The sequence below is a fragment of the Symphalangus syndactylus genome, chromosome X (assembly GCF_028878055.3).
Source record: "Symphalangus syndactylus isolate Jambi chromosome X, NHGRI_mSymSyn1-v2.1_pri, whole genome shotgun sequence".
Classification (NCBI taxonomy): domain Eukaryota; kingdom Metazoa; phylum Chordata; class Mammalia; order Primates; family Hylobatidae; genus Symphalangus; species Symphalangus syndactylus.
Window position 1 is genome coordinate 101,481,970 of NC_072447.2, and position 22,824 is coordinate 101,504,793.

The window sequence follows — 22,824 nt, forward strand, 5'->3', positions numbered from 1 at the left end:
CTTGAGCCCAGGAATTTAAGACTGGCCTGGGCCACGGAGTGAGAACCCATCTTAAAAAAAAAAAAAAAAAGCCTGGGATAGTGGTGCATGCCTGTAGTCCAAGTTAGTCAGGAGACTGAGACGGGAGGATCACTTGAGTCCCAGAGTTCAAGGCTGCAGTGCACTATGATTTTGCCGCTGCACTCCAGCCTAGGCAAGAGCGAGACTGTCTCTGAATGAATGAATGAATGAATGAATGAATGAGTGAGGACAAAAAGGATACTATCCCGAGAAATTTAATTAGGTTTTTTTGTTGTTCACTGAAAATTTGTTTATTAAGTTGTTAATGTTTTACAGAGTTAGTTCAATATTTTATGGAACTTAAAATCCTGAGTTTCCCCTCAATAATACAGATTTCTGTAATACAGACATTTGTACAAACTACTACAATTACTGATGCCTAATATAATTAGACTTCTATAACTTCCATTTGTCAGGTAAATAAAACACCTCTCAAAGTTACCACAACTTTAGGAGTTCACAAATTCCTATTTCTGCAGTTTTTCATTAGTGTATTTTAAACTTTCATAAAAGAGGAAACCAAAACCTCCAAATCAGAAGCCTTAATATGAACCAACATTGAGAAACAGAGTAATGTAAGAAGCTCTTTTATTCATCAGAGAGAACAAAAATACAGAATATATTTACTAATTTATTTTCCACTAAAGAGAATACACCTTGTATTTAGATAAATAAATGCTTATTTACTGGGAGTTGCTTTTGGAGAATGATCCATAATTGACCTATCAATGGTCAGATATTGATACCAGGGTCCATCTCTTCTCTTCCACATTAATCTTTGTACTTCCAGCTCCTTTATCTGCAGTTCAGCCTTTTCAGTTTCAGTCTGAAGGACAGACATTGTTCTTTCGTAATTATTTTCAGGATCATCAGAGAAAGTATGGAAAATCCATCTCAATATAGGATGCTTATAATATTCCCATTGTTCTGGGATATAGCCTTCTGGAATTTCTACTAGTTCAGTTTCACCAATGAATACATTCACTAGAGTTTCTCCAATTGCCATTGGAATCCCTGTAAACAAAATGTAGAATTTCAATAAATTCAAAAAAAACCCATTGTAGAATCCAGAAGGTTTCATGATAAATAGTCTTTTTCCTATGATCTCCACTGTGTTAAACAGGAGTGACAGCTTTAACAAAGCCACGGGTGAGGAAGCCCCTGAATCCCAGTCGAGTGTCAAGGCACTGGCCAGACAGCTGCCACTGCAGTGACTGAGGCCTGTTGCAAAAAAACTCATGGCTGCCATGGCTGCCTTAATTTAGTTTTAAACGTTTCATTCAGTTAATCTAATGTCATATCTTGATTAAAACAGATGTATGTTCATTGGTAGTGGTTTCATAAGAATATTTATAATGAACAGCTCTACTTTTCATATATATTTATTTAGCAAAGTGAGCCATTGTGATCAGTACTGGTTTAAGGAAATGGATGTAGATTAATCATCTCTAAACAGAACATGATATGGCATGCAATGTTCCCTTTCATCTGTTATCCATTGTCATTAGAGAATGAGCTTGAAGTTACTTTCTGATAGAAATGTTATATCCTCCTCATAATCCTATCTATTTGAATTAATTGTCCTCATTGTAAATGGCACCCATTCATGAAGAGACAGTCTTTTATATTGGAATGAGGATGGTATTGGATGTGAGAAGAACCACATTGAAATTCTAATCATGTTCAGACTCTGAAACTTTGGGTTAGTCATTTAACTTTTTTTGCAGCTAACAGTTTCCTCATCTTTAAGCAGTGAAATAAAGGTGAGATAATAATGCCCTATCTGTATTACAGGGTTATAATAAGGATCAAAAGAAATAATAAATGTAAAAATGTTGATAAGCATATATTACTATGGAATTGGATGCTATTTAGTATTTATTATTGGTGTTAGAAGCCAGCTAAGTTACTAGAGCCATGAAACAGATTCTTTGTATGAAGCTAATTAGCCCCCAAGGGAATTTAATCCATAACCTTGTATTTATTATCCCATATTCAAACCAACTAACTGGCCCAAGCCATATACTGTACCTCTTTTTTGCATATATTTATAAAGAAAGTTAATTTTTCATTATTTTAGAGGAGTATTTCACAAAATCTTGGAGGATACTGTATTAGTCCATTCTCACACTGCTATGAAGAAATACCTGAGACTGAGTAACTTATAAAGGGAAGAGGTTTAATTGACTCGCAGTTTTTCAGAGCTGGGGAGGCCTCAGGAAACTTACAATCATGGTGGAAGGGGAAGCAAACACATCCTTCTTCACATGGCAGCAGCAAGGAGAAGTGCTGAGCAAAAGGGGAAAAGCCTCTTAAACCATCAGATCTTGGGAGAACTCAGAATTATCAATTATTCATTATTCATTATTCAATTATCTCCCCCTGGTCCCGCCCTTGACACGTGGGGATTATTACAATTCAAGGTGAGATTTAGATGGTGATGCAGAGCTAAACCATATCATCCCGCCCCTAGCCCTTCCCAAATCTCATGTTCTCACATTTCAAAACACAATCATGCCCTTCCAACAGTCCCCCAAAGTCTTAACTCATTCCAGCAGTAACCCAAAAGTCCAAGTTCAAAGTCTCATCTGAGACAAGTTATGTTCCTTCCGCCTATGAGCCTGTAAAATCAAAAGGTAGTCACTTCCTAGATACAATGGGGATACAGGCATTGGGTAAATATACCCATTTCAAATGGGAAAAATTGGCCAAAACAAAGGGGCTACAGGCCCCATGCAAGTCTGAAATCCAGTAGGGCAGTCATTAAACCTCAGAGTTCCAAAATGATCTCCTTTGACTCCATGTCTCATATCCAAGACATGCTGATGCGAGAGGTGGGTTTCCACAACCTTGGGCAGCTTTGACCCTGTGGCTTTGCAGGGTGCAGCCTCCCTCCTGATTGCTTTCACAAGTTGCTGTTGAGTGTCTGTGGCTTTTCCAGGCACATGGTGCAAGCCATCAGTATATCTGTCATTCTGGGGTCTGGAGGATGGTGGCCCTCTTCTCACAGCTCTGCTAGGCAATGCCCCAGTGGGGACTCTGGGTGGGGGCTCCAACCCCACATTTCCCTTCTGCACTGCCCTATCAGAGATTTTCCATAAGGGCTCCACCCCTGCAGCAAACTTCTGCCTGGACATCCAGGCGTTTTCATACATCCTCTAAAATCCAGGCAGAGGTTCCCAAACCTCAGTTCTTCACTACTGTGTACCTGCAGGCTCAACACCACTTGGAAGTTGCCAAAGCTTGGGGCTTGGACCCTCTAAAGCTATGTCTTGAGATGTACCATGACTCCTTTTATCCATGGCCAAAGTGGCTGGGATGCAGGGCACCAAAGAGACTGCACACAGCAGGAGGGCCCTGGACCTGGCACAGGAAACCATTTTTGTCTCCTAGGCCACCAGGCCTGTAATGGGAGGGGCTGCCATAAAAGTCTCTGACATGCCCTGGAGACATTTTCCTCATTGTCTTGGTGATTAGCATTTGGCTCCTCATCACCTATGCAAATTTCTGCAGAGGGCTTGAATTTCTCCCCAGAAAATGAATTTTTCTTTACTACTGCATTGTCAGTCTGCAAATGTTTTTAAACTTTTGTGCTCTGCTTCCTCTTGAACGCTTTGCCACTTAGAAATTTTTTCTGCCAGATACCCTAAATCATCTCTCTCAAGTTCACAGTTCCACAGATCTTTAGGGCAGGGACAAAATGCCACCAGTCTCTTTGCATTGCAAGAGTGACCTTTATTCCAGTTCCCAACAAGTTTCACATCTCCATCTGAGACCACCTCATCCTGGACTTTATTGTTCATATCAGTATCAGTATTTTGGTTAAAGCCATTCAACAGGTCTCTAGGAAGTTCCAAACTTTCCCACATTTTCCTGTCTATTTCTGAGCCCTCCAAACTATTCCAACCTCTGCCTGTTACCCAGTTCTAAAGTTGCTTCCACATTTTTGGGTATCTTTACAGAAGCACCCCACTATCCGGTGCCAATTTACTGTATTGTTGTTCTCTCACAGCTATGAAGAAATACCTGAGACTGGGTAATTTTCTTTTTATTTTATTATTTCTTTGAGATGGAGTCTCACTCTGTCACCAAGGCTGGAGTGCAGTGGCATGAGCTCAGCTCACTGCAACCTCTGCCTCCTGGGTTAAAGCGATTCTCCTGCCTCAGCCTCTCGAGTAGCTGGGATTACAGGTATGTGTCACCATGCCCAGCTAATTTTTGTATTTTTAGTAGAGACAGGGTTTTGCCATGTTGGCTAGGCTGGCCTTAAACTCCTGACCTCAGGTAATTCACCTGCCTCGGTCTCCCAAAGTGTTAGGATTACAGGCGTGAACCACTGCACCCAGCTGAGACTGGGTAATTTATAAAGGAAAGAGGTTTAATTTAGTTCTGCAGGGTTGGAGAGGCCTCAGGAAACTTCCAATCATGGCCAAAGGGGAAGCAAAACACATCCTTCTTCACATCACAGTAGCAAGGAGAAGGGCCAAGCAAAAAGGGAAAATCCCCTTATAAAACCTTTAGGTCTTGTGAGAGCTTGCTCATGATCACGATTTGGGTGGGAACACAGAGCCAAACCCTATCAGATACCAACTTTCCTAGCATTTGTGTGTTAAAAGAAGTAGTTACTGTCCAGAATTTATAATGCTTATAAAAAATCTACACAAGCCTTTTTCATATACTGTTAAACCCTTAGATCTTGCTAAATATTTAGATATTTTAGTAGTATCTAAAAAAGTATATATAATCTTAAAACATGAGATAGATAAACTACAAATATCTATTGATATATGTTTCTTCAATTTTTTCAATTATATTTTATAAGCATTTAAACTTGGATTATTTATATTTCAGGCACAAGTACTCTCAAGTTCATCAGGAATTCCAGGTCCTCCTCCAGCACCTCCATTGCCAGGTGTAGGGCCGCCTCCACCACCACCCGCACCACCTCTACCCGAAGAAGGTCCTCCTCCTCCTCCTCCACCACCTCCTTTATCTGGAATGATGGGGATACCACCACCACCCCCACCACCACTTTTATTTGGGGGACCTCCTCCACCACCACCCCTTGGAGGAGTTCCTCTTCCCCCAGGAATATCACTTAATCTACCTTATGGAATGAAGCAGAAAAAAATGTATAAACCTGAAGTGTCCATGAAGAGAATCAATTGGTCAAAGGTAATACTAAAACTAGAGTTTTTTTGACTTTGTCTAGCTTTTGTTGATCATTGCTATGTGTACACATTGTATAATGTTTGAGAGTATGACTGCTGACTCCGTTCCTTTGTGGATTCATCATTTTATGTCCATCTTTCAATTTAGGCTCTAGATAATTGGAAACTCTCCAGATAGTTTGACATTGTGAAGTAGGCAAAAGGAAAATCAAAGTGATGTAGAGAATAATATTTGAAATATATCAACAAATGAAAAGCAATTTTGATTCTTTTAGCATAGCTTTTCTTTAAAAATTTTTTATTGATATGTAATATTTGTACATATTTATGGGGTACATATGATTTTTGCTACATGCATAGAATGTGCAATGATCAAGTCAGGGTATTTAGGATACCCATCACCTTTAACATTTGTCATTTGTTTGTGTTGAGACATTCAGATCTTCTCCTCTAGTTATTTTGAAATATACAACATATTGTTAACTATGGTCTCTTTACTGCGCTATCAAATGCTAGATAGAACTTATTCCTTTTATCTAACTATATGTTCATACCCATTAACCTATCTCTCTTCACCCTCCCACCTCCCACACACACCCTTCCCAGTCTCTGGTAACTATCATTCTATTCTCTACCTTCATGATACTCACTTTTTAAGCTCCCATATGAGTGAGAATATATGATATTTCTTTTTCTGTGTCTAGCTTTTTTCACTTAACATAGTGATCTCCAATTACATACATATTGCTGCAAATGACAGGATTTCAGTCTTTTTATAGTTGAATGGTATTCCATTATGTCTCAGTACTATGTTTTCTTTATCCATTCATCCGTTGATGGACACTTAGCTTGATTTCATATCTTGATTTCATATCTTTGCCATTGTGCCTAGTGCTGCAATAAACATGAGGGTGCAGGTATCTCTTTGATATCCCAGTTTCCTTTCCTTTGTATAAATACTCAGTGGTCAGATTATAGCATTATTGTGTGGTAATCCTGTTATTTACATTTTTGAGAAATCTTTATATTGTTTTCCATAATGGCTGTACTATTTACATTCCTAACAACAGTATATGAAAGTTCCTTTTTTTCCACATCTTTGCCAACATTTTGTCTTTTTGATAATAGCTATTCTAATTGGCATAAGATGCCAGTAAGATACCTCACTGTGGTCTTGATTTGTATTTCCCTGGTGATTAGTGATGTTGAGCACATTTTTATATATCTTGGCCATTTGTATGTCTTCTTTTGAGAAATGCCTACTCGAATTATTTGTCCACTCTTTAATGTGATTATTTGTTTTGTTGCTGTTGTTTGGGTTTCTTATATTTTTTGGATATTATTCCATTGTTGGATAAATAGTTTGCAGATATTTTTTCCCATTCAAAAGGTTGTCTCTTTACTCTGTTAATTGTTCCCTTTTCTATGTAGAAGCATTTTAGTTTAATATAATCTCACTTACCCATTTTTGTTTTTGTTTCCTGTGCTTTTCAGGTCTTAGCCACAAAATCTTTGCCTATATTAGTGTCCTGGAGCATTTCTCTTATGTTTTCTTCTAGTAGTTTTATAGTCTCAGGTCTTATGCTAAAGTCTTTAATCAATTTTGAGTCCATTTTTGTATATTGTGGGAGATATAGGTCAGGTTTAATTTTTTTGCAAATGGATATCCAGTTTTCCTATCATCAATTATTGAAGAGGGTGTCCTTTCCCCATTGCATGTTCTTGGCACATTTGTGCCATGTCTGTTAGCTGTAAATATATGGATTTACTTCTGGGTTCTCTATTCTATTCCATTGGTGTATATATCTCTTTTTACATTAGTACCATGCTGTTTTGACTACTATAGCCTTGTAGTATATTTTGAAGTCAACGTCCTGCTTTGATCTTTTTGCTCAGGATTGCTTTGGCTATTCAGGCTCTTGTGTGGTTCCGTATGAATTTCAGGATTTTTTTCCTATTTTTTGTGAAAAAATGTTAATGGTATTTTGATAGGGATTGCATTGAATCTGTAGATTGCTTTGAGTTGTATGGTCGTTTTAACAGTGTAAATTCCTTTATGAGCATTGTCTCTCTTTCCATTTGTTTGTGTCCTCTTTAATTTCTTTCATCAGCATTTTGTAGTTTTTCTTATAAAGGTCTTTTACTTCTTTGGTTAAATTTATTCCTAGGTTTTTTATTTTTTTGTAGCTATTGTAAATGAGATTGCCTTTTTATTTTTTTTCCAGCAAGTTTATTGTTTAGCTGTAGAAACATTAATAAATTTTGTGTGTTGATTTTGTATCCTTCAACTTACTGAATTTATTAATGATATGAGTTTTTGTGGGGTGTTTAGGTTTCTCCAAATGTCAGATCATGTTGTCTGCAAAGAGGGACAATTTGATGTTCTCTTTTCCAATTTGGATGTCCTTTATTTCTTTGCTTGACTGATTGCTCTGGCTAGGACTTCCAGTACTATGTTGAATAGGAACGGTGAAAGTGAACATCCTAGTCTTGTTCCAATTCTTAGAGGAAAGGCTTTCATGTTTTGTCCATTCAGTATGATGTTAGCAATGGGTTTGTCATATATGGCATTTATTATGTGGAGGTATGTTCCCTCTCTGCCTAATTGTTGAGAGTTTTTATTGTGAAGGGATGTTACATTTTATCAAATGCTTTTTCTACATCTGTTGAGATAATTATATAGTTTTCATCTTTCATTCTTTTGATGTGATGTATCACGTTTATTGATTGGCATATGTTAAACAATCCTGGCATTCATGGGGTATATCCCATTGATTATGATGTATTATCTTTTGGATGTGCTGTTGGATTCAGTTTCCTAGTATTTTGTTGAGGATGTTTATGCCTGTGTTCATCGGGGATATTCTTTAATCGTTGTGTCCTTGTTTGGTTTTGGTATTGGGGTAATGCTGGCCTTGTAGGATGAGTTAGGAAGAATTTCCTGCTCTTTAGTTTTTTGGAATAGAATTGGTGTTAGTTCTTTTTTATAAGTTTGGAAGAATTCATTAGTAAAGTCATTAGTCCTGGGGCTTTTCTTTATTTGGGGGACTTTCTTGGTAGACTGTATGTGTCCAGTAATTTATCCATTTCCTCTGGCTTTTCAGCTTGTTAATGTATAGTTGTCCATAATAGTCTCTGATGATCTTTTGTATTTCTGTGCTATCAGTTGTAAGGTCTCCTCTTCCATTTCTGATTTTGTTTATTTAGGTCTTTCTTTCTTTTTTTTTTTCTTGGATAATCTAGCTAGTGGTTTATCAATTTTATCTTTTCAAAAAAAAACCTAACTTTTTGTTTTGTTGCTCTTTTGTATTATGTTTTTAATCTCTGTCTGGCTCAGTTCTGCTCTGATCTTTAGTATTTTTTTCCTTCTACTGATTTGGGGTTTGGTTTGTTCTTGCTTTTTTAGTTCTTTCAGGTGCAAAATTAAACTGTTTATTTGACATCTTTCCATTTTTTCGAAGTAGGTGTTTATTGCTATAGACATCCCTCTTAGCATTGCTTTCCACAGGTTTTGATATATTGTTTTTTCAATTTTCACTTATGTTAATACATTTTTTAATTTTTTTCTTAATTTTTTAATTGACCCAGTGGTCATTCAGGAGCATGTTCTTTTTTTTTTTTTTTTTTTTTTTTTTTTTTTTTTTTTTTTTTTTTTTTTTTTTGAGACAGAGTCTTGCTTTGTCGCCCAGGCTGGAGTGCAGTGGCATGATCTCGGCTCACTGCAAGCTCCGCCTCCCGGGTTCACGCCATTCTCCTGCCTCAGCCTCCTGAGTAGCTCGGACTACAGGCGCCCGCCACTACGCCCGGCTAATTTTTTGTATTTTTAGTAGAGACGGGGTTTCACCGCGTCAGCCAGGATGGTCTCGATCTCCTGACCTTGTGATCCGCCCACCTCGGCCTCCCAAAGTGCTGGGATTACAGGAGTGAGCCACCACGCCCGGCCCAGGAGCATGTTCTTTAAGTCTATGTACTTGTATAGTTTCTGAAATCTGTCTTATTATTGATGTCTAATTTTATTCCATTGTGATCTGAGAAGATACTCGATTTTGATTTTTAAAAATTTGTTGAGACTTGTTTTTTATAGTAGCATATGATCTATCCTTGAGAATGTTTCTTATGCTGATGGGAAGAATGTTTATTCTGCAGCTGTTGGATAAAATGTTCTGTGAATGTCTTTTAGGCCTGTTTGTTCTAAAGTGCAGTTTAAATCCAATGTTTATTTGTTGATTTTCTGCCTAGATGATCTGTCTAATGCTGGGAGTAGGGTGTTGAAGTCCCCAACTATTACTGTATTAGAGTGTATCTTTCCCTTTAGATCTAATAATATTTTCTTTGTATATCTGGGTGCTCCAGTGTTGGGTACATATATATTTTGACATGTTACATCCTCTTGCTAAATTGATGCCTTTCTCTCTCTCTCTCTCTCTCTCTCTCTCTCTCTCTCTCTATATATATATATATATATATATATATATATATATAATGACCTACTTTGTCCCTTTTTACTATTTTTGACTTAACATCTGTTTGATCTGATACACATATATTTACTCCTCACTTTCGGTTACCATTTGCAATTTAATATCTTCTATTTTATTATTTTCAACCTATGTGTGTCTTGCAGGTGAAATATGTTTCTTGTTGGAAGCATGTAGTTGGGTCATGTTTTTTAGTACATTCGGCCAGTCTGTATCTTCTAAGTGGGCAATTTAATTGGTTTACATTCAAGTTTATTATTGATAGGTGAGGACTTATTCCTGTCATTTTGTTAATTGTTTTCTGTTCATTTTGTGTATCCCTTGTTTTTTCTTTCTTTGTTATTGTTTATCCATGTGGTTTAGTAGTTTTCTGTAGTGTTAACATTTGAGTCCTTTCTCATTTGTGTCTCTGCTCTACATGTGAGTTTTATACTTTCATGTGCTTTCATGATATATTCTCTTTCAGATATGTAGGACTTCCTTAAGCATTTCTTGCAGGGCTTGTCTAGTGGTGATGAATTCCCTCAGTTTTTATGTGTTTGGGAAAGACATTATGTATTTCTTCTTCATTTTTGAGGGATAGATTTGTTGGGTATATACAACTGACTTCTAGTTTTTGTTTTTTTTTTCTTTTGGCACTTTAAATATAGTGTCCCATTCTCTCTTGGCTTGTAACCTCTCCAATATGCCTCAGCACATGTTCCTGGGATGTAGGACACCTTGTGGGCTAGAGTGCTGGGACCTGGTCTCATTGCTGGATCTAGCCAGTATCACACCACTGCAGTCATCTGGGTGGATGTAGGGAGATTTCAGTGGGCTCCAAGGATGTGGAGATAGAGTATCATTCAGCCCCAGGGCAGGATGTAGTCTGATTGGGTTTGGGCTCTCAATCTGTTGCCATACTGCAGCTGCTTCAGTCTTGGTGGCATGTGTGGGATCCAGTGTGAATGCCCATTCTAGAGCAATGCCATTGCACAGACTGCAGGTAGTTTTGTATACTAAAGACTAGTTTCAGGGCCTGTGGAGGCTGAGTGGCTCTCCTATGGCTAGAATCTTCAGAGTTCACAGTGGGAATCTGGACCACTGGGGATAGGTTATTTACCCTTTTCCCACATTGGGGAGCGTCTCTGTGCTCCCAGCTGATCACAGCCAGGCTTGCTGCCTGGATTCCCTCTCCTTCCATGCCTCAGGTGTTTTCTGTAACTTGCCTGCCAAATTCCAGTGTTTTTACATGTTGTCATTATCTACTCTCTTTTTTGGCTTTTTATGGAGGATATGAGTGCCACCTGCCTCCAGTCAGCTGCAGCCTCTTCCCCATTTTTCTTGAATAAAATCCTTTTCATTATTGAGCCTTTTTATCTTGTTGTTCTTGGTGAATGACTTTTTTTTAAATTTTGCACTTTCAAATAGTGTGGAATAAGTGACAATATTCAATATTGACATACCTTAATTTTTTTGATGTATGAGAATACTTTCTTCTGAATGTTGTTTGGCTTTATTATTATTAGCAAATAATATGTTTGTTTTAAAAGGTTATTATGTAGATTGACACAGTCCTCATTCACTGGGAACTAATTTTCTAATGAAAATCCATTTACCCAGACAACCATTTGGGGAAATGTGTCATCCAATAGCATATTTACAGTATTAGACAGCATCTGTGTAGTAAGTTGGTTTAAACAGAATGACGGTTAAATCATTTTTCAATCTTATGCATATATTTATGCTTTGCTCATAAGAGTAAACTTGGAGTAAATGGTTTTAGAATGTAGTTTTCTTTTAAAAAAATTAGGTACAATTCATCAAAATACAAGATTATAAAGCTGTTGCCTAGTTATCTTCCTGTGTTAATGTAGTGATATGCTTCCTAATTTAACAATTTAGTATACAGTATAATGGTAGTTATACATCACAAAACTTCATGGTGTATTGGAAGATAAAGGTCTAATCTTGGGTAGTAGTTAAGACCGCAGTCCTCTGGAGCACTTATCTAGGTTTAAAATCCCAGCTCTGCCATTTACTAATTTGGGCAGCCACTTAAACTTTCTTGGGCTCTGTTTCCTCATCTTTTAATGTAGAGATAATAACAGGTCAAAAAATTATTACGAGGATTAAATTAGTTAATATATGCAAATAACTTAAGACAGTACCTGACACAACGTAGGAGGCGTGTGTCAGCTATCATTATGGTTGCTACCTTAAACCTAATGAGTGAACAAGGGGAATTCACTTTTCTAAGTCTGAGTTTCCCTGTTTTAAAAAACCCAGGAACAAGAAGATTTTATGTGAGTTGGGGTTAGGATTTCCTAAGTTATTTTTAAGACTCCTTCCAGTAGAGTAGTTTTTAAGGTGCAATTTGCTATGTGGTCTATTTCTATTGTTCACCATTTCTTCGCACAATTCTGAATTTCCCAATGAATATTTACTTTATAAGTATTATTTAGATACATCCTGAAATTGACTTAGAGGATAGAGGAATAAAGGAACTGTCATTCAACCTTGCTGAAAGTTAGTTCCTTGAAAATTTAAATGTGAGGTTATAATTTAGAATCTTTTCCTTGTTATTTTTGTTTCAGATCGAACCCACAGAATTAGCCGAGAACTGTTTCTGGTTAAAAGTCAAAGAAGACAAGTTTGAGGATCCAGATCTCTTTGCCAAATTGGCATTGAATTTTGCTACTCAGATAAAAGGTACATTTTTAAAAATAAAATATAAGTTCCTGATTCAGGTATAATTTAATTTAGTGCTTTGCTAAAAATTTCTGGTGATGGGTATATGTATACTTTTCCCACACTGGACAGGGTGAAACATAAATAGTTTGACATTTAACTATATTTTACCTAGTAACTAAAGAAGGAAATTTATTTTACCTTTGAATTTTATTATACATAAATGTTATTATTCTTCTGAAAACACAGGTTTTATTTTTACTGTTAAATATGTGTGTTGCACTGCTCCATTATAAAATAGTCGTTTTTACTAAGAAGCAGGGGAGATGAATCTGTTGATTCATCGTGTAAGAGAAAATAATGTAAGAGAACACTAAAGTCTCAGAATTTTTCATGAAATTGAAATAAGATTAGTCCCATAGTCTTAAATAGTCTTTCCTGTCATGCTTGTATTACTTACCAATTTGGATTCCTAGGAAATGTTGTAGTTTTTGCTATAATTAGGTATTTTCTATTAATATCAAAATCCAGTGCCTTATAAGTATTGTTTACTGATTTGATAATAGAGTGCTTTGTTTATGATCAGATCCTTTATTTATTTGCTTGTGAATTTCACACATGATTTTGTTACTATACAGGTAGCTTCTCAATCTCATAATAGATCATTATGGTTCATTAATTTTTGGTATTTTATTTCAACATGATTATTTCACTAATTATTGTAGAAGTGATAGTTAAGGATATTACTTTTTGTCTGAATGAGTCCTTGCAATTGAAAAATGGAAATAATCCATACTCTCATGCCCTTGGAATTAGCACCTTTATCATTCATTTGTCTGATTTGTCACATTATGCCTTAGAATATGAGAATATAAATTTTGGAAGATAGAGAAGTGTGAAAATTAGTTTCTTTTTTTTAGATTATTTATACTAGAGATTGTTGTGCTGTATTTGTTGTTCTTTGTAAATTGAAGTTCACATGCACACACAAATCTGGGGTGATTAGACTATTCTGAAGAATTTTGACATTTAAAAATAGTTACTACTATTAGGCTATTTAAAAAATAGTTACTACTATTTCTTTTTTCTCATTTGGTATCACAGACCTCACGTTTAAAGAATTCTTCAATGATTCAAGTGATTACCATTTATTATAATCACTTTTTGAAGTTAAAAAATTGCTTGTAGCAAAGTGTTCATGCTTATAGCAAATTAGTCATATAGTAAAATAAGGTAGTTTAACAAATGTAAATCTCCCTTCAATCTCAGACTTACAGCATTTTGCCCAGATAAAATCATTAATTCTAATTTTTCACGTTTTCTCCTAGAAATAGTCTATGCCTCTCAACACATATGTGCATTTATCATTTTTTGTTTTTTATTCCTTGCTGTTTTCACCAACTGTGCTTAAAGATTATTCTGTAGGTGCTTGTGTTTATCTACTGTGTTCTTTTTACATACTGCTTAGAATTTTGTGTATGGGCCTATCTTAATTTAATTAATCCCATATTAATGGCTATTTAGATTAGTTCTAGTCTTTTGCTTGTTTAAGAAATGCTGTGGTGAACATGACTCTATATATGCTGTTTTTCACAAATTCTACAAGTAAAATTCCTGGATAAAATGCTGTGTACATTTACAAATTCTAAAGATAGTATGAAATTACATTCTGATGAGTTTGTATCAATTTATAGTGTCACAAATAATTTATATGAATATCTGTTTTCCCAAAATCTTTGCCCACCTCAGAGGTGAAAATGGTAAATCGTTGTTATAATTTTTGCTTTTTGAATATGGAGTGAGATTGAGCACATTTTCTTATATTCACAGGCAATTTTATTTTACTTTCATTTTAAAAAATAATTTTAACTCTTATTTTATATTCAGGGGGTACATGTGCAGGATTGTTACATGGGTATATTGCATGATTCCGAGGTTTGGGACGCAAATGATCCCATCATCCAGGTAGTGATGAGCATAGTACCTGACCATTAGTTTTTTAATCTTTGCCCTCTTCCCTCCCTCTGTTCTCTATTAGCCCCCAGTGTCTATTCCCATCTTTGTGTCCAAGAATACCCAGTATTTAGCTCCCACTTATAAGTGAGAACATGCAATATTTAATTTTCTGTTCCTGCATTAATTTGCTTAGGATAATGGCCTCCAGCTGCATCCATGTTACTGCAAAGGATATCATTTTTTATTTATTTATATTTATTCATTCATTCATTCATTTTGAGACAGAGTTTCGGTCTTGTTGCCCAGGCTGGAGTGCAATAGTGCGATCTTGGCTCACTGCAACCTCTGCCTCCTGAGTTCAAGCAGTTCTCCTACCTGAGCCTCCCGAGTATCTGGGATTACAGGCGCCCACCACCCTTAGCTAATTTTTCTATTTTTAGTAGAGACTGGGTTTCACCTTGTTGGCCAGGCTAGTCTCAAACTCCTGGCCTCAGGTAATCCACCCGCCGCGGCCTCCCAAAGTGCTAGGATTACAGGCGTGAGCCACCATGCCCGGCCAGGATATGATTTTTTTGAATTATGGCTGCATAGTATTCCATGGTGTATATGTACCACATTTTCTTTATCCAATCCACTGTTGATGGGCACCTAGGTTGATTCCATGCCTTTGCTATTGTAAACAGTGCTGTGATGCACATAAAAGTGCATGTGTCTTTTGGGGGAAATGATTTCTTTTCTTTTGGATTTAAACCTAGTAATGTGATTGCCGAGTAGAACGGTAGTTCTGTTTTATTTGAGAACTCTCCGAACTGCTTTCTATAGTGGCTGAACTAATTTACATTCTTACCAACAGTGTATAAGTGTTCTGTTTTCTCCACAGCCTTGCCAGCATCTGTTTGGGTTTTTTTTTTTTTTTGGCTTTTTAGTAATAGCCATGCTGATTCGTGTGAAATGGTATCTTATTGTGGTTTCAGTTTTTCATTTCCCTGATGATTAGTGTTATGAGCATTTTTTCATGTTTGTCAGCCTCTTGTATGTCTTTTTATTTTTATTTTATTTATTTATTTATTTTGTGACAGAGTTTCGCTCTTGTTGCCCAGGCTGGAATGCGATGGTGCAATCTCAGCACACTGCAATCTCCACCTCCTGGGTTCAAGTGATTCTCCTGCCTCAGACTCCCCAGTAGCTGGGATTACAGGCACCCGCCACCATGCGCAGCTAATTTTTGTATTTTTAGTAGAGATGAGGTTTCACCATGTTGGCCAGGGTGTTCTCGAACTCCTGACCTCAGGTGATCCACCTGCCTCAGCCTTCCAAAGTGCTGGGATTACAGGCGTGAGCCACCATGCCTGGCCCATATGTCTTCTTTTGAGAAGTGTCTGTTCATGTTCTTTGCCCACTTTTTAATGGGGTTATTTTTTTGGTTGTTGATTTCTTTAAGTTCCTTATAGATTCTGGGTATTAGACCTTTGTCAGATGCATAGTTTGTGAATATTTTCTTCCATTGTGCAGGTTGTCTGTTTATTCTGTTAATAGTTTATTTTGCTGTGCAGAAGCTCTTTAGTTTAATTAAGTCTGATTCATCAATTTTTGTTACAGTTGCTTTTGAGAACTTAGTCATGAGTTATTTCCCAAGGCAGATGTCCAGAATGGTGTTTCCTAGGTTTTCTTATAGGATTTTCATAGTTTGAGGTCTTATATTTAATTCTTTAATCCATTTTGACTTTTTGTGTGTGGTAAAAGACAGGCTTTCAGTTTTGTCCTTCTGCATATGGCTAGCCAGCTATCACAGCGCCATTTATTGAATAGGTAGTCCTTTCTCCATTTGTTTATTTTTGTTTGACTTTGTCAAAATTCAGATGGCTGTAGGTGTGCAGCTTTATTTCTTGGTTCTCTTCGTCTGTTCCATTGGTCTATGTGTCTATTTTTGTATCAGTACCATGCTGTTTTGGTTATGGTAGCCTTGTAATATAGTTTGAAGTCAGGTAATATGATGCCTCTGGCTTTGTGCTTTTCGCTTAGGATTGCTTTGGCTATTTGGGCTCTTTTCTGATTCGATGTGAATTTTAGAATAGTTTTTTCTAAGCCTGTGAAAAATGACACTGGTAGTTTGGTAGGAATAATATTGAATCTGTAAATTGCTTTGGGGGCAGTATGACCTTTTTAATGATATTGACTCATCCAGTTTATGAGCATGAGATGTTCTTCCATTTGTTTGTGTCATTCATTATTTCTTTTAGTGGTGTTTTGTGGCTCTCCTTGTAGAGATCTTTCACCTTCTTGGTTAGATGTGTATGCCTAGGTATTTCATTTTTTTTGCCTATTGTAAATGATATTGTGTTCTTGTTTTGGCTCTCAGCTTGAGAGTTATTAGTATGTAGAAATGATACTTGCTTTTGTACGTTGAGTTTGTATTTTGAAACTTTACTGAAATTGTTTATGTGTTCCAGGAACCTTTTGGCAGAGTCTTTAGTGTTTTCTAGGTATAGGATCATGTCGTCTGTTAGGAGAGATAGTTTGACATCTTTTCCTATTCGGATATCTTTTCTTTCTCTTCCCTGATTGCTCTTCCAAGGGCTTCCAGTACTATGTTTAATAGGAAAGATGAGAGTGGGCATCCTTGTCTTATTCCAGTTCTCAAGGGGAGTGCTTCCAGCTTTCCTCCATTCAGTATGATGTTGGCTGTGGGCTTGTCATAGATAGCTCTTATTATTTTGAGGTGTGCCTAGTTTCTTGTGGATTTTTATCATGAAGGGATGCTGGATCTTATTGATGGCTTTTTCCATGTCTATTGAGATGATCATATGGTTTTTGTTTTTAATTCTGTTTATGTGATGAATCACACTTATTTTATAGATGTTGATAAACATTGAATCCTAGAAATAAAGCCTACTTGATCTTGCCAGAGTAACTTTCTGATGTTGTGCTTGATTTGGTTTGCTGGTATTTTGTTGAGAATTTTTATGTCTATGTTCATTAGAGATAGTGGCCTGTAGTTTTCATGTTCTGTTTCTTTGCAAGGTTTTGCTATCAGGGTGATGCTGGCTTCATAGACTTATGGAGGAGTCCCTACTCTTCAATGTTTTGAAACAGTTTCAGTAGAATTGGTACCAGCTCTTCTTTCTATGTCTGGTAGACTTCAGCTGTGAAACTGTCTGTTCTGGGTGTTGTTTGTTTGTTTTTTGTCTTTTTTTTTTTTTTTAATTTAAATTACTGATTTAATTGTGGAACTCAATATTTGTCTGTTCTGGGTTTCAGTTTCTTCCCGATTCAATCTTGGGAGGTTGAGTGTTTCCAGGAATTTATCTGTCTCCTCTATATTTTGTAGTTGGTTTACACAGAAGTATACATAACAGTCTCTGAGGATCTTTTGTTTTTCTGCAGGATCATTTGTAATGTCACCTTTGTTGTTTCTTATTGTCCTTATTTGGATGGCCTCTTTTTTTCTTTTTTAATCTAGGTAGCGGTCCATTTATCTTGTTTATGCATTCAAAGAATCAACTTTTGGTTTAGTTAATTCTTTGTGTGGATTTTTGGGTATCATTGTCATTCCGTTCTTCTCTGGTTTTGTTCATTTCCTATGCTAGCTTTTGCATTGATTTGCTCTTGTTTTTCTGCTTCCTCTAGGTGTGAAGCTAGATCTTTAATTTGAGATTTTTCTAACTTTTTCAGGTAGGCCTTTAGTGCTATTAACTTCCCTTTTAATACTGCTTTTGCTGCATCCCCAAGATTTTGGTATGTTGTGTCTCTTTTCATTTATTCCAAAAAAATTTTGAATTCTGTAAAGGCATAAAATTTCTTTTTCTGTAAACTTCCCCCTCCATTTCTTTGTATATTTTCTATTGAGTATTTACCTTTTGATTATGGACTTATTTGAATTGAATGCTACAAGAATCATAGATTTTATAAAATTTTAGAGTTAGTCTGGATCTTAGAAGTTATTAAACACAGACTCTTTGTTTTACCAATGAAGAAACTGAAGTAAGAGACAATGAGGTAAGTGTAAAACCCATTAAAGATAGCGTGGTATAGTAGGAAAAGCCAGAGGAAATAAATTCACACATATTTGCATTCCAGCTATGATACTTGTAACCTCGGAGACTGAATTTTTTCATAGATAAAATGAATAGGCTAATGTTTACCTGGTAGTATTGTGAGAATTAAACAAAGTTATATATTTAAAGCACTCAGCACATTGGTATCCCTTTCATTTAACTTGATGCTCTGTGTGTGTGTGTGTGTGTATGTGTGTGTGTGTGTGTCTTAGTTATTGATGCTTCGGTACAACTGTTAATTCAGCAAAATTTACTACTCTTCTTTTCAGCACTTGGTAGAGCTAATCAGTCAGAATTGAAGCAATTCTTACTGCAGCTGCCAAAACCTAATCAAACCAAATCAAAACCAAACAAAATTCATATAAAACCTCTCATGTATGTATTGCTGAGAATGCTTTATTTTCATTCCTCTTAACTTTGATTCTTTGAATTTTCTATTTCACGCTACTACGACTTCCCTAATTGTGGATATTTAAGTAGAAATCTGGAAAGGATCACCTTTCAGTACCATTACTTTTACTAAAATTTACTTCTGAAAGGACATATACAGGATCAATTATGCATCATAGCCTATTTCAGACATGCACACCATAGCTAAAACAAATTTTAACGATACTAAATTGCCATTCTTTTGTAACACACAGTAACTATTGATTGATGTTACTATAATTGCTGAAGTTCCTTGTCATTCCCAGTGCCTTGATTCATAATGTGGTCAATAGGTGGCAGGTTTAGTAAGAAATCAGCAGGAGGGTCTGCTTTCATGAAACTTAAACTTCACCGCCCGGGTTTGCTTTTCTCTAGGACACCTTTTTCCCCCATTTTGCTGTTCGTTGCAGCTCACTCAGCTGCATTCTGGAAGGAGCATCATTCCTGTTTTTGCTAATAGCTGTTTCAGAACCTCTTAGACCAGTGTTCTAAAACCTCTGACTATTTTTCACTACTGCAAGAACATAGGAGAGCTCATGCCTCTGCCCTCACTGAGTGTACTGTAAAGCACTACAAGTCTATTTTTCAGGAAGTTGTTTAAGAGCTAAATAGGAGCTTTAAAATACACTAGTTCTCATATCTATAATATTTAAATGTTTAAATATTTAATATGTGAAAGTAGCATAAAATTATACTTCCTATTTAAATTACTCTTAGAATTTTAGAGAAAATTATTTTTAATGTGTTGTTTAAAAACAGATTATTTCTGTTTTACGAAAGAATGGATATCTTATTTCATTTAGGTTAAGTTTGTAAAGTATCTATTATGTGCGAGGTTCTATACTAAATGGGAGGGAAAGAAATGAATAAGATCTTGTCCAGGCACCAGGGAACTCACAATCTACTGAGAGAGGTAGGAGGATGCCCAGTATATTTAGTCAAGTTGTAGTAAATGTTAGAGTAGATATTTTTTTTTTAAGCTACTGGGGTACAAAAACAAATAATTAATTTTGAGTAGGGTCAATGGAGATTCTAGAGGTAGTATAATTAGAGTTGGGACTTGAAATTTTAATATAATTTCTATAGGGAAAGAAGGAAGGAAAGGCGGCATTCTAGCTAGAGAATACCATTAGTAAAATGTTAAAAGAAAAACTTGAGACAAATCAAATTTTACAGAATTCATTTGAGCAAGGAATCATTCATTAATTGGTCAGCATTCAGAACCAGCAGGGTTTCAGTGTGAGCCTCAACCTTTCATAGTATGAACATGGGAACAAAGTAGAAAAATCATCTAATTGTCTACGGATAGTCATTTATCTCATTTGGGCTTGGTGTGATGAGACATTTGCCTTGTCTGGGAATAGGCTCATCAGTTGGCTGCCTACAATTGGCTGAAGTTTGGCTATTTGTGATTGGCTGAAGCTCAGCTGCTTAAAATATACAGTTGGAGTTTCATCTCTGTGTAGGCCTCTGCATCCATGGATTCAACCAACCATGGGCAGAAAATATTTGAAAAAAATTAAAAATATAATACGCTGAGTGTCGTGACTCATGCCTATAATCTCAGCACTTTGGGAGGCCAAGGTGGGAGCATCATTTGGACTCAGGACTTTGAGACCAGCCTGGGCAACATAGTGAGACCCCATCTCTGCAAAAAGTAAAAAAATTAACTGGGTGTGGTGATATGCACCTGGAGTCCCAGTTACTTGAGAGGCTGAAGTGGGAGGGTCACTTGAACCTGGGAAGTTTAGGTTGCAGTGAGCCGTGATCGTGCCCCTGCACTCCAGCCAGGATGGCAGAGTGAGACCCTGTCTCAAAAGAAAGAAATGTAAAAAATACAGTATAACAACTATTTACATAGTATTTACATTAATGGCAGAAACTGCAATTACTTTTGCATAAACATAATATTTAGGTATTATAACTAATCTAGAGATGATTTAAAGTATATGGGAGGATGTGCATAGCTTCTATATGAATACTATGCCATTTTATAGCAGGCATTTGAATATTTGCTTTTTTTTTTTTTTTTTTTGAGACGGAGTTTCGCTCTTGTTGCCCAGGCTGGAGTGCAATGGCGCAATCTCAGCTCACCACAACCTCCACCTTACGGGTTCAAGTGATTCTCCTGCCTCAGCCTCCTGAGTAGCTGGGATTACAGGCATGTGCCATCATGCCCGACTAATTTTGTATTTTTAGTAGAGACAGGGTTTCTCCATGTTGGTCAGGCTGGTCTCGGACTCCCGACCTCAGGTGATCTGCCCTCCTCATCCTCCCAAAGTGCTGGGATTACAGGCGTGTGCCACCGCACCCAGCCAAATATTTGTATATTTTGGTATCTGCAAGGGCTCCTGGAACCAATCCTCATTTGATACTAAGGGATGACTGTACTCTTTCTTTAGGTTTCCATTTGTTAAGTTGGAACGTAAAGTTTGGAGACTGTCTTGGGCCAATGATCTACTGTTCATTTAATTTGTTAATAAGGAGGGGTGAAATGCATACTGCCTTGAAGACACAGGCAGTCAGCCTTGGGTCAGGACTCTGGAATGAAGAGACTTTGTGGCGTAGGTGGCAAGGAAACTTCACACTGAAGAATTAGGGTTTTATTCTTTAAGCATTAGTGGTTTAGTAATTTGGTGATCAGCCCTTGAATAGGCTTTTTGTGGACAGATAAGTTATGGGAATATATAGATAGGTGATAGATCATTGATTGTCAGTAAATATCAGTAGACTAGGTAAGATATGATGATATCCTGACTAGTATGAATTCTTAATCTGCATCTCTAAGGTCTATTCTAGTTCCCAAATCTTGTACCTTCATGCTTATGACATTTACGTTCTACTCACAAGCCATAATAATGTCATATTACAAAACATATTTCAAAATACTCTCTGAATTCATGAAATACATATGTTAGAAACAGCTGGAGAATATCCTGTTAGTAGCTTTGAATATGTATCATATATGTAAGTGTTGGAATTTGTACATATGTTCTAGTTTTATTATTCAATTTGATGATATTTGGGGGCATAGAATCATCAAGGCTAGAATGGTAGTGTCATTCTCCTTTAAAAACTATAGTAATTGTAGACAATAATGATATTATATAAGATTTAAAGTAATGATGGTTGATATTAACTAAATTTGAAATAATAATAAAATATGTAGCTTATAACTGCTAATTCTAATTAGAATTTCTAGGGTTCTCTAGAGGCTTCAGGAAGAACAAAGATAGTGTGGGTAGAAGTTGTAAGCAATTTCTTTGCTTTTAATGTTGCTTGGAGGAAATATAAGAAATAAACATAAGAGCTTAATAAAATTTAGGTTCTTTAATAATATATTTCTATAGTGCAATTTAGCTTTAATAATAACAAAATCGAGGTGTTATAAATATTTGAAATGCATATAAATGTCATTTTGCAGTGCTTGAAATATTGGACATAGCTTCAACCTTATGGTGTAACTGAGATTGAAGTTGTGTGTATGTAAAAGCACTTTTTCTTTAGGATCATATTTTAATGTGTGTTTCTTAGTCTTAGAATCAACTGGCTGCTTCTGAAGATACCCACCCTTGCTTGGTTGCTCAATACAGTCTTCTATATTTAGTGAACTAATGAAAAGACAAAAGAGTGCTAAAGTGTAATTCATCTTTGTCTTCATAATATAGAAATTCTTGCAATTGACTTGAAATTAATGAGATGTCAGTCTCAGAGTGCACAGCCCTTGTAAGATGGTGCTAACGTGTCCAGAGAGAGTTCGTGTCCTAACAAATAATTTGTCATCTTAATGACACAACATGCATCCTTCTGTAGTATAAGCTTTAATGTATATGGTAACAAACCAGGAAGGCTTAATTCTTTCAGGCAGCAAACTAAAAACCATACTTAACTATCTTAGTGTGTTTGGGCTGCTATCACAAAATACCATAAATTGGGTAGCTTATAAACCACAGAAATTTATTTCTCACACTTCTGGAGACTAAGAATCCAAGATCAAAATACTGG

The 22,824-nt window shown here is 36.3% G+C and overlaps 2 protein-coding genes across 4 annotated transcripts in view; one reads left to right on the plus strand and one right to left on the minus strand.

Annotated features, from left to right (window-relative positions):
* The window catches only part of DIAPH2 (diaphanous related formin 2), a 953,710-nt gene that overhangs the window by 266,322 nt on the left and 664,564 nt on the right, over positions 1–22,824 (plus strand). For all 3 annotated transcript variants that reach the window (XM_055269479.2, XM_055269480.2, XM_055269478.2), the window contains 2 exons: positions 4,912–5,235; positions 12,286–12,400. In XM_055269479.2, coding sequence (XP_055125454.1) covers positions 4,912–5,235; positions 12,286–12,400 — 439 coding nt within the window. The remainder of the gene's footprint in view (positions 1–4,911; positions 5,236–12,285; positions 12,401–22,824) is intronic.
* Positions 740–3,440, minus strand: LOC129476342 (NADH dehydrogenase [ubiquinone] 1 beta subcomplex subunit 5, mitochondrial). The gene is made up of 3 exons (XM_055269167.1): positions 3,269–3,440; positions 1,190–1,315; positions 740–1,032 (listed from the first exon to the last, which is right to left on the minus strand). Exons 1-3 carry the CDS (start codon positions 3,438–3,440, stop codon positions 740–742), a joined length of 591 nt encoding a protein of 196 aa, XP_055125142.1.

Excerpts from the sequence above, each read along its gene's own strand:
- LOC129476342 (XM_055269167.1), bottom strand. The coding sequence starts at position 3,440 with ATGGTTTCCTGTGCCAGGTCCAGGGCCCTCCTGCTGTGTGCAGTCTCT. Across the intron at positions 1,316-3,268 it reads AAGTGGTGTTGAGCCTGCAG|GCAGCCATGGCAGCCATGAG; the intron begins GTACACAGTAGT and ends AACTAAATTAAG. Across the intron at positions 1,033-1,189 it reads CCGTGGCTTTGTTAAAGCTG|TTGGTGAAACTGAACTAGTA; the intron begins TCACTCCTGTTT and ends TGAATGTATTCA.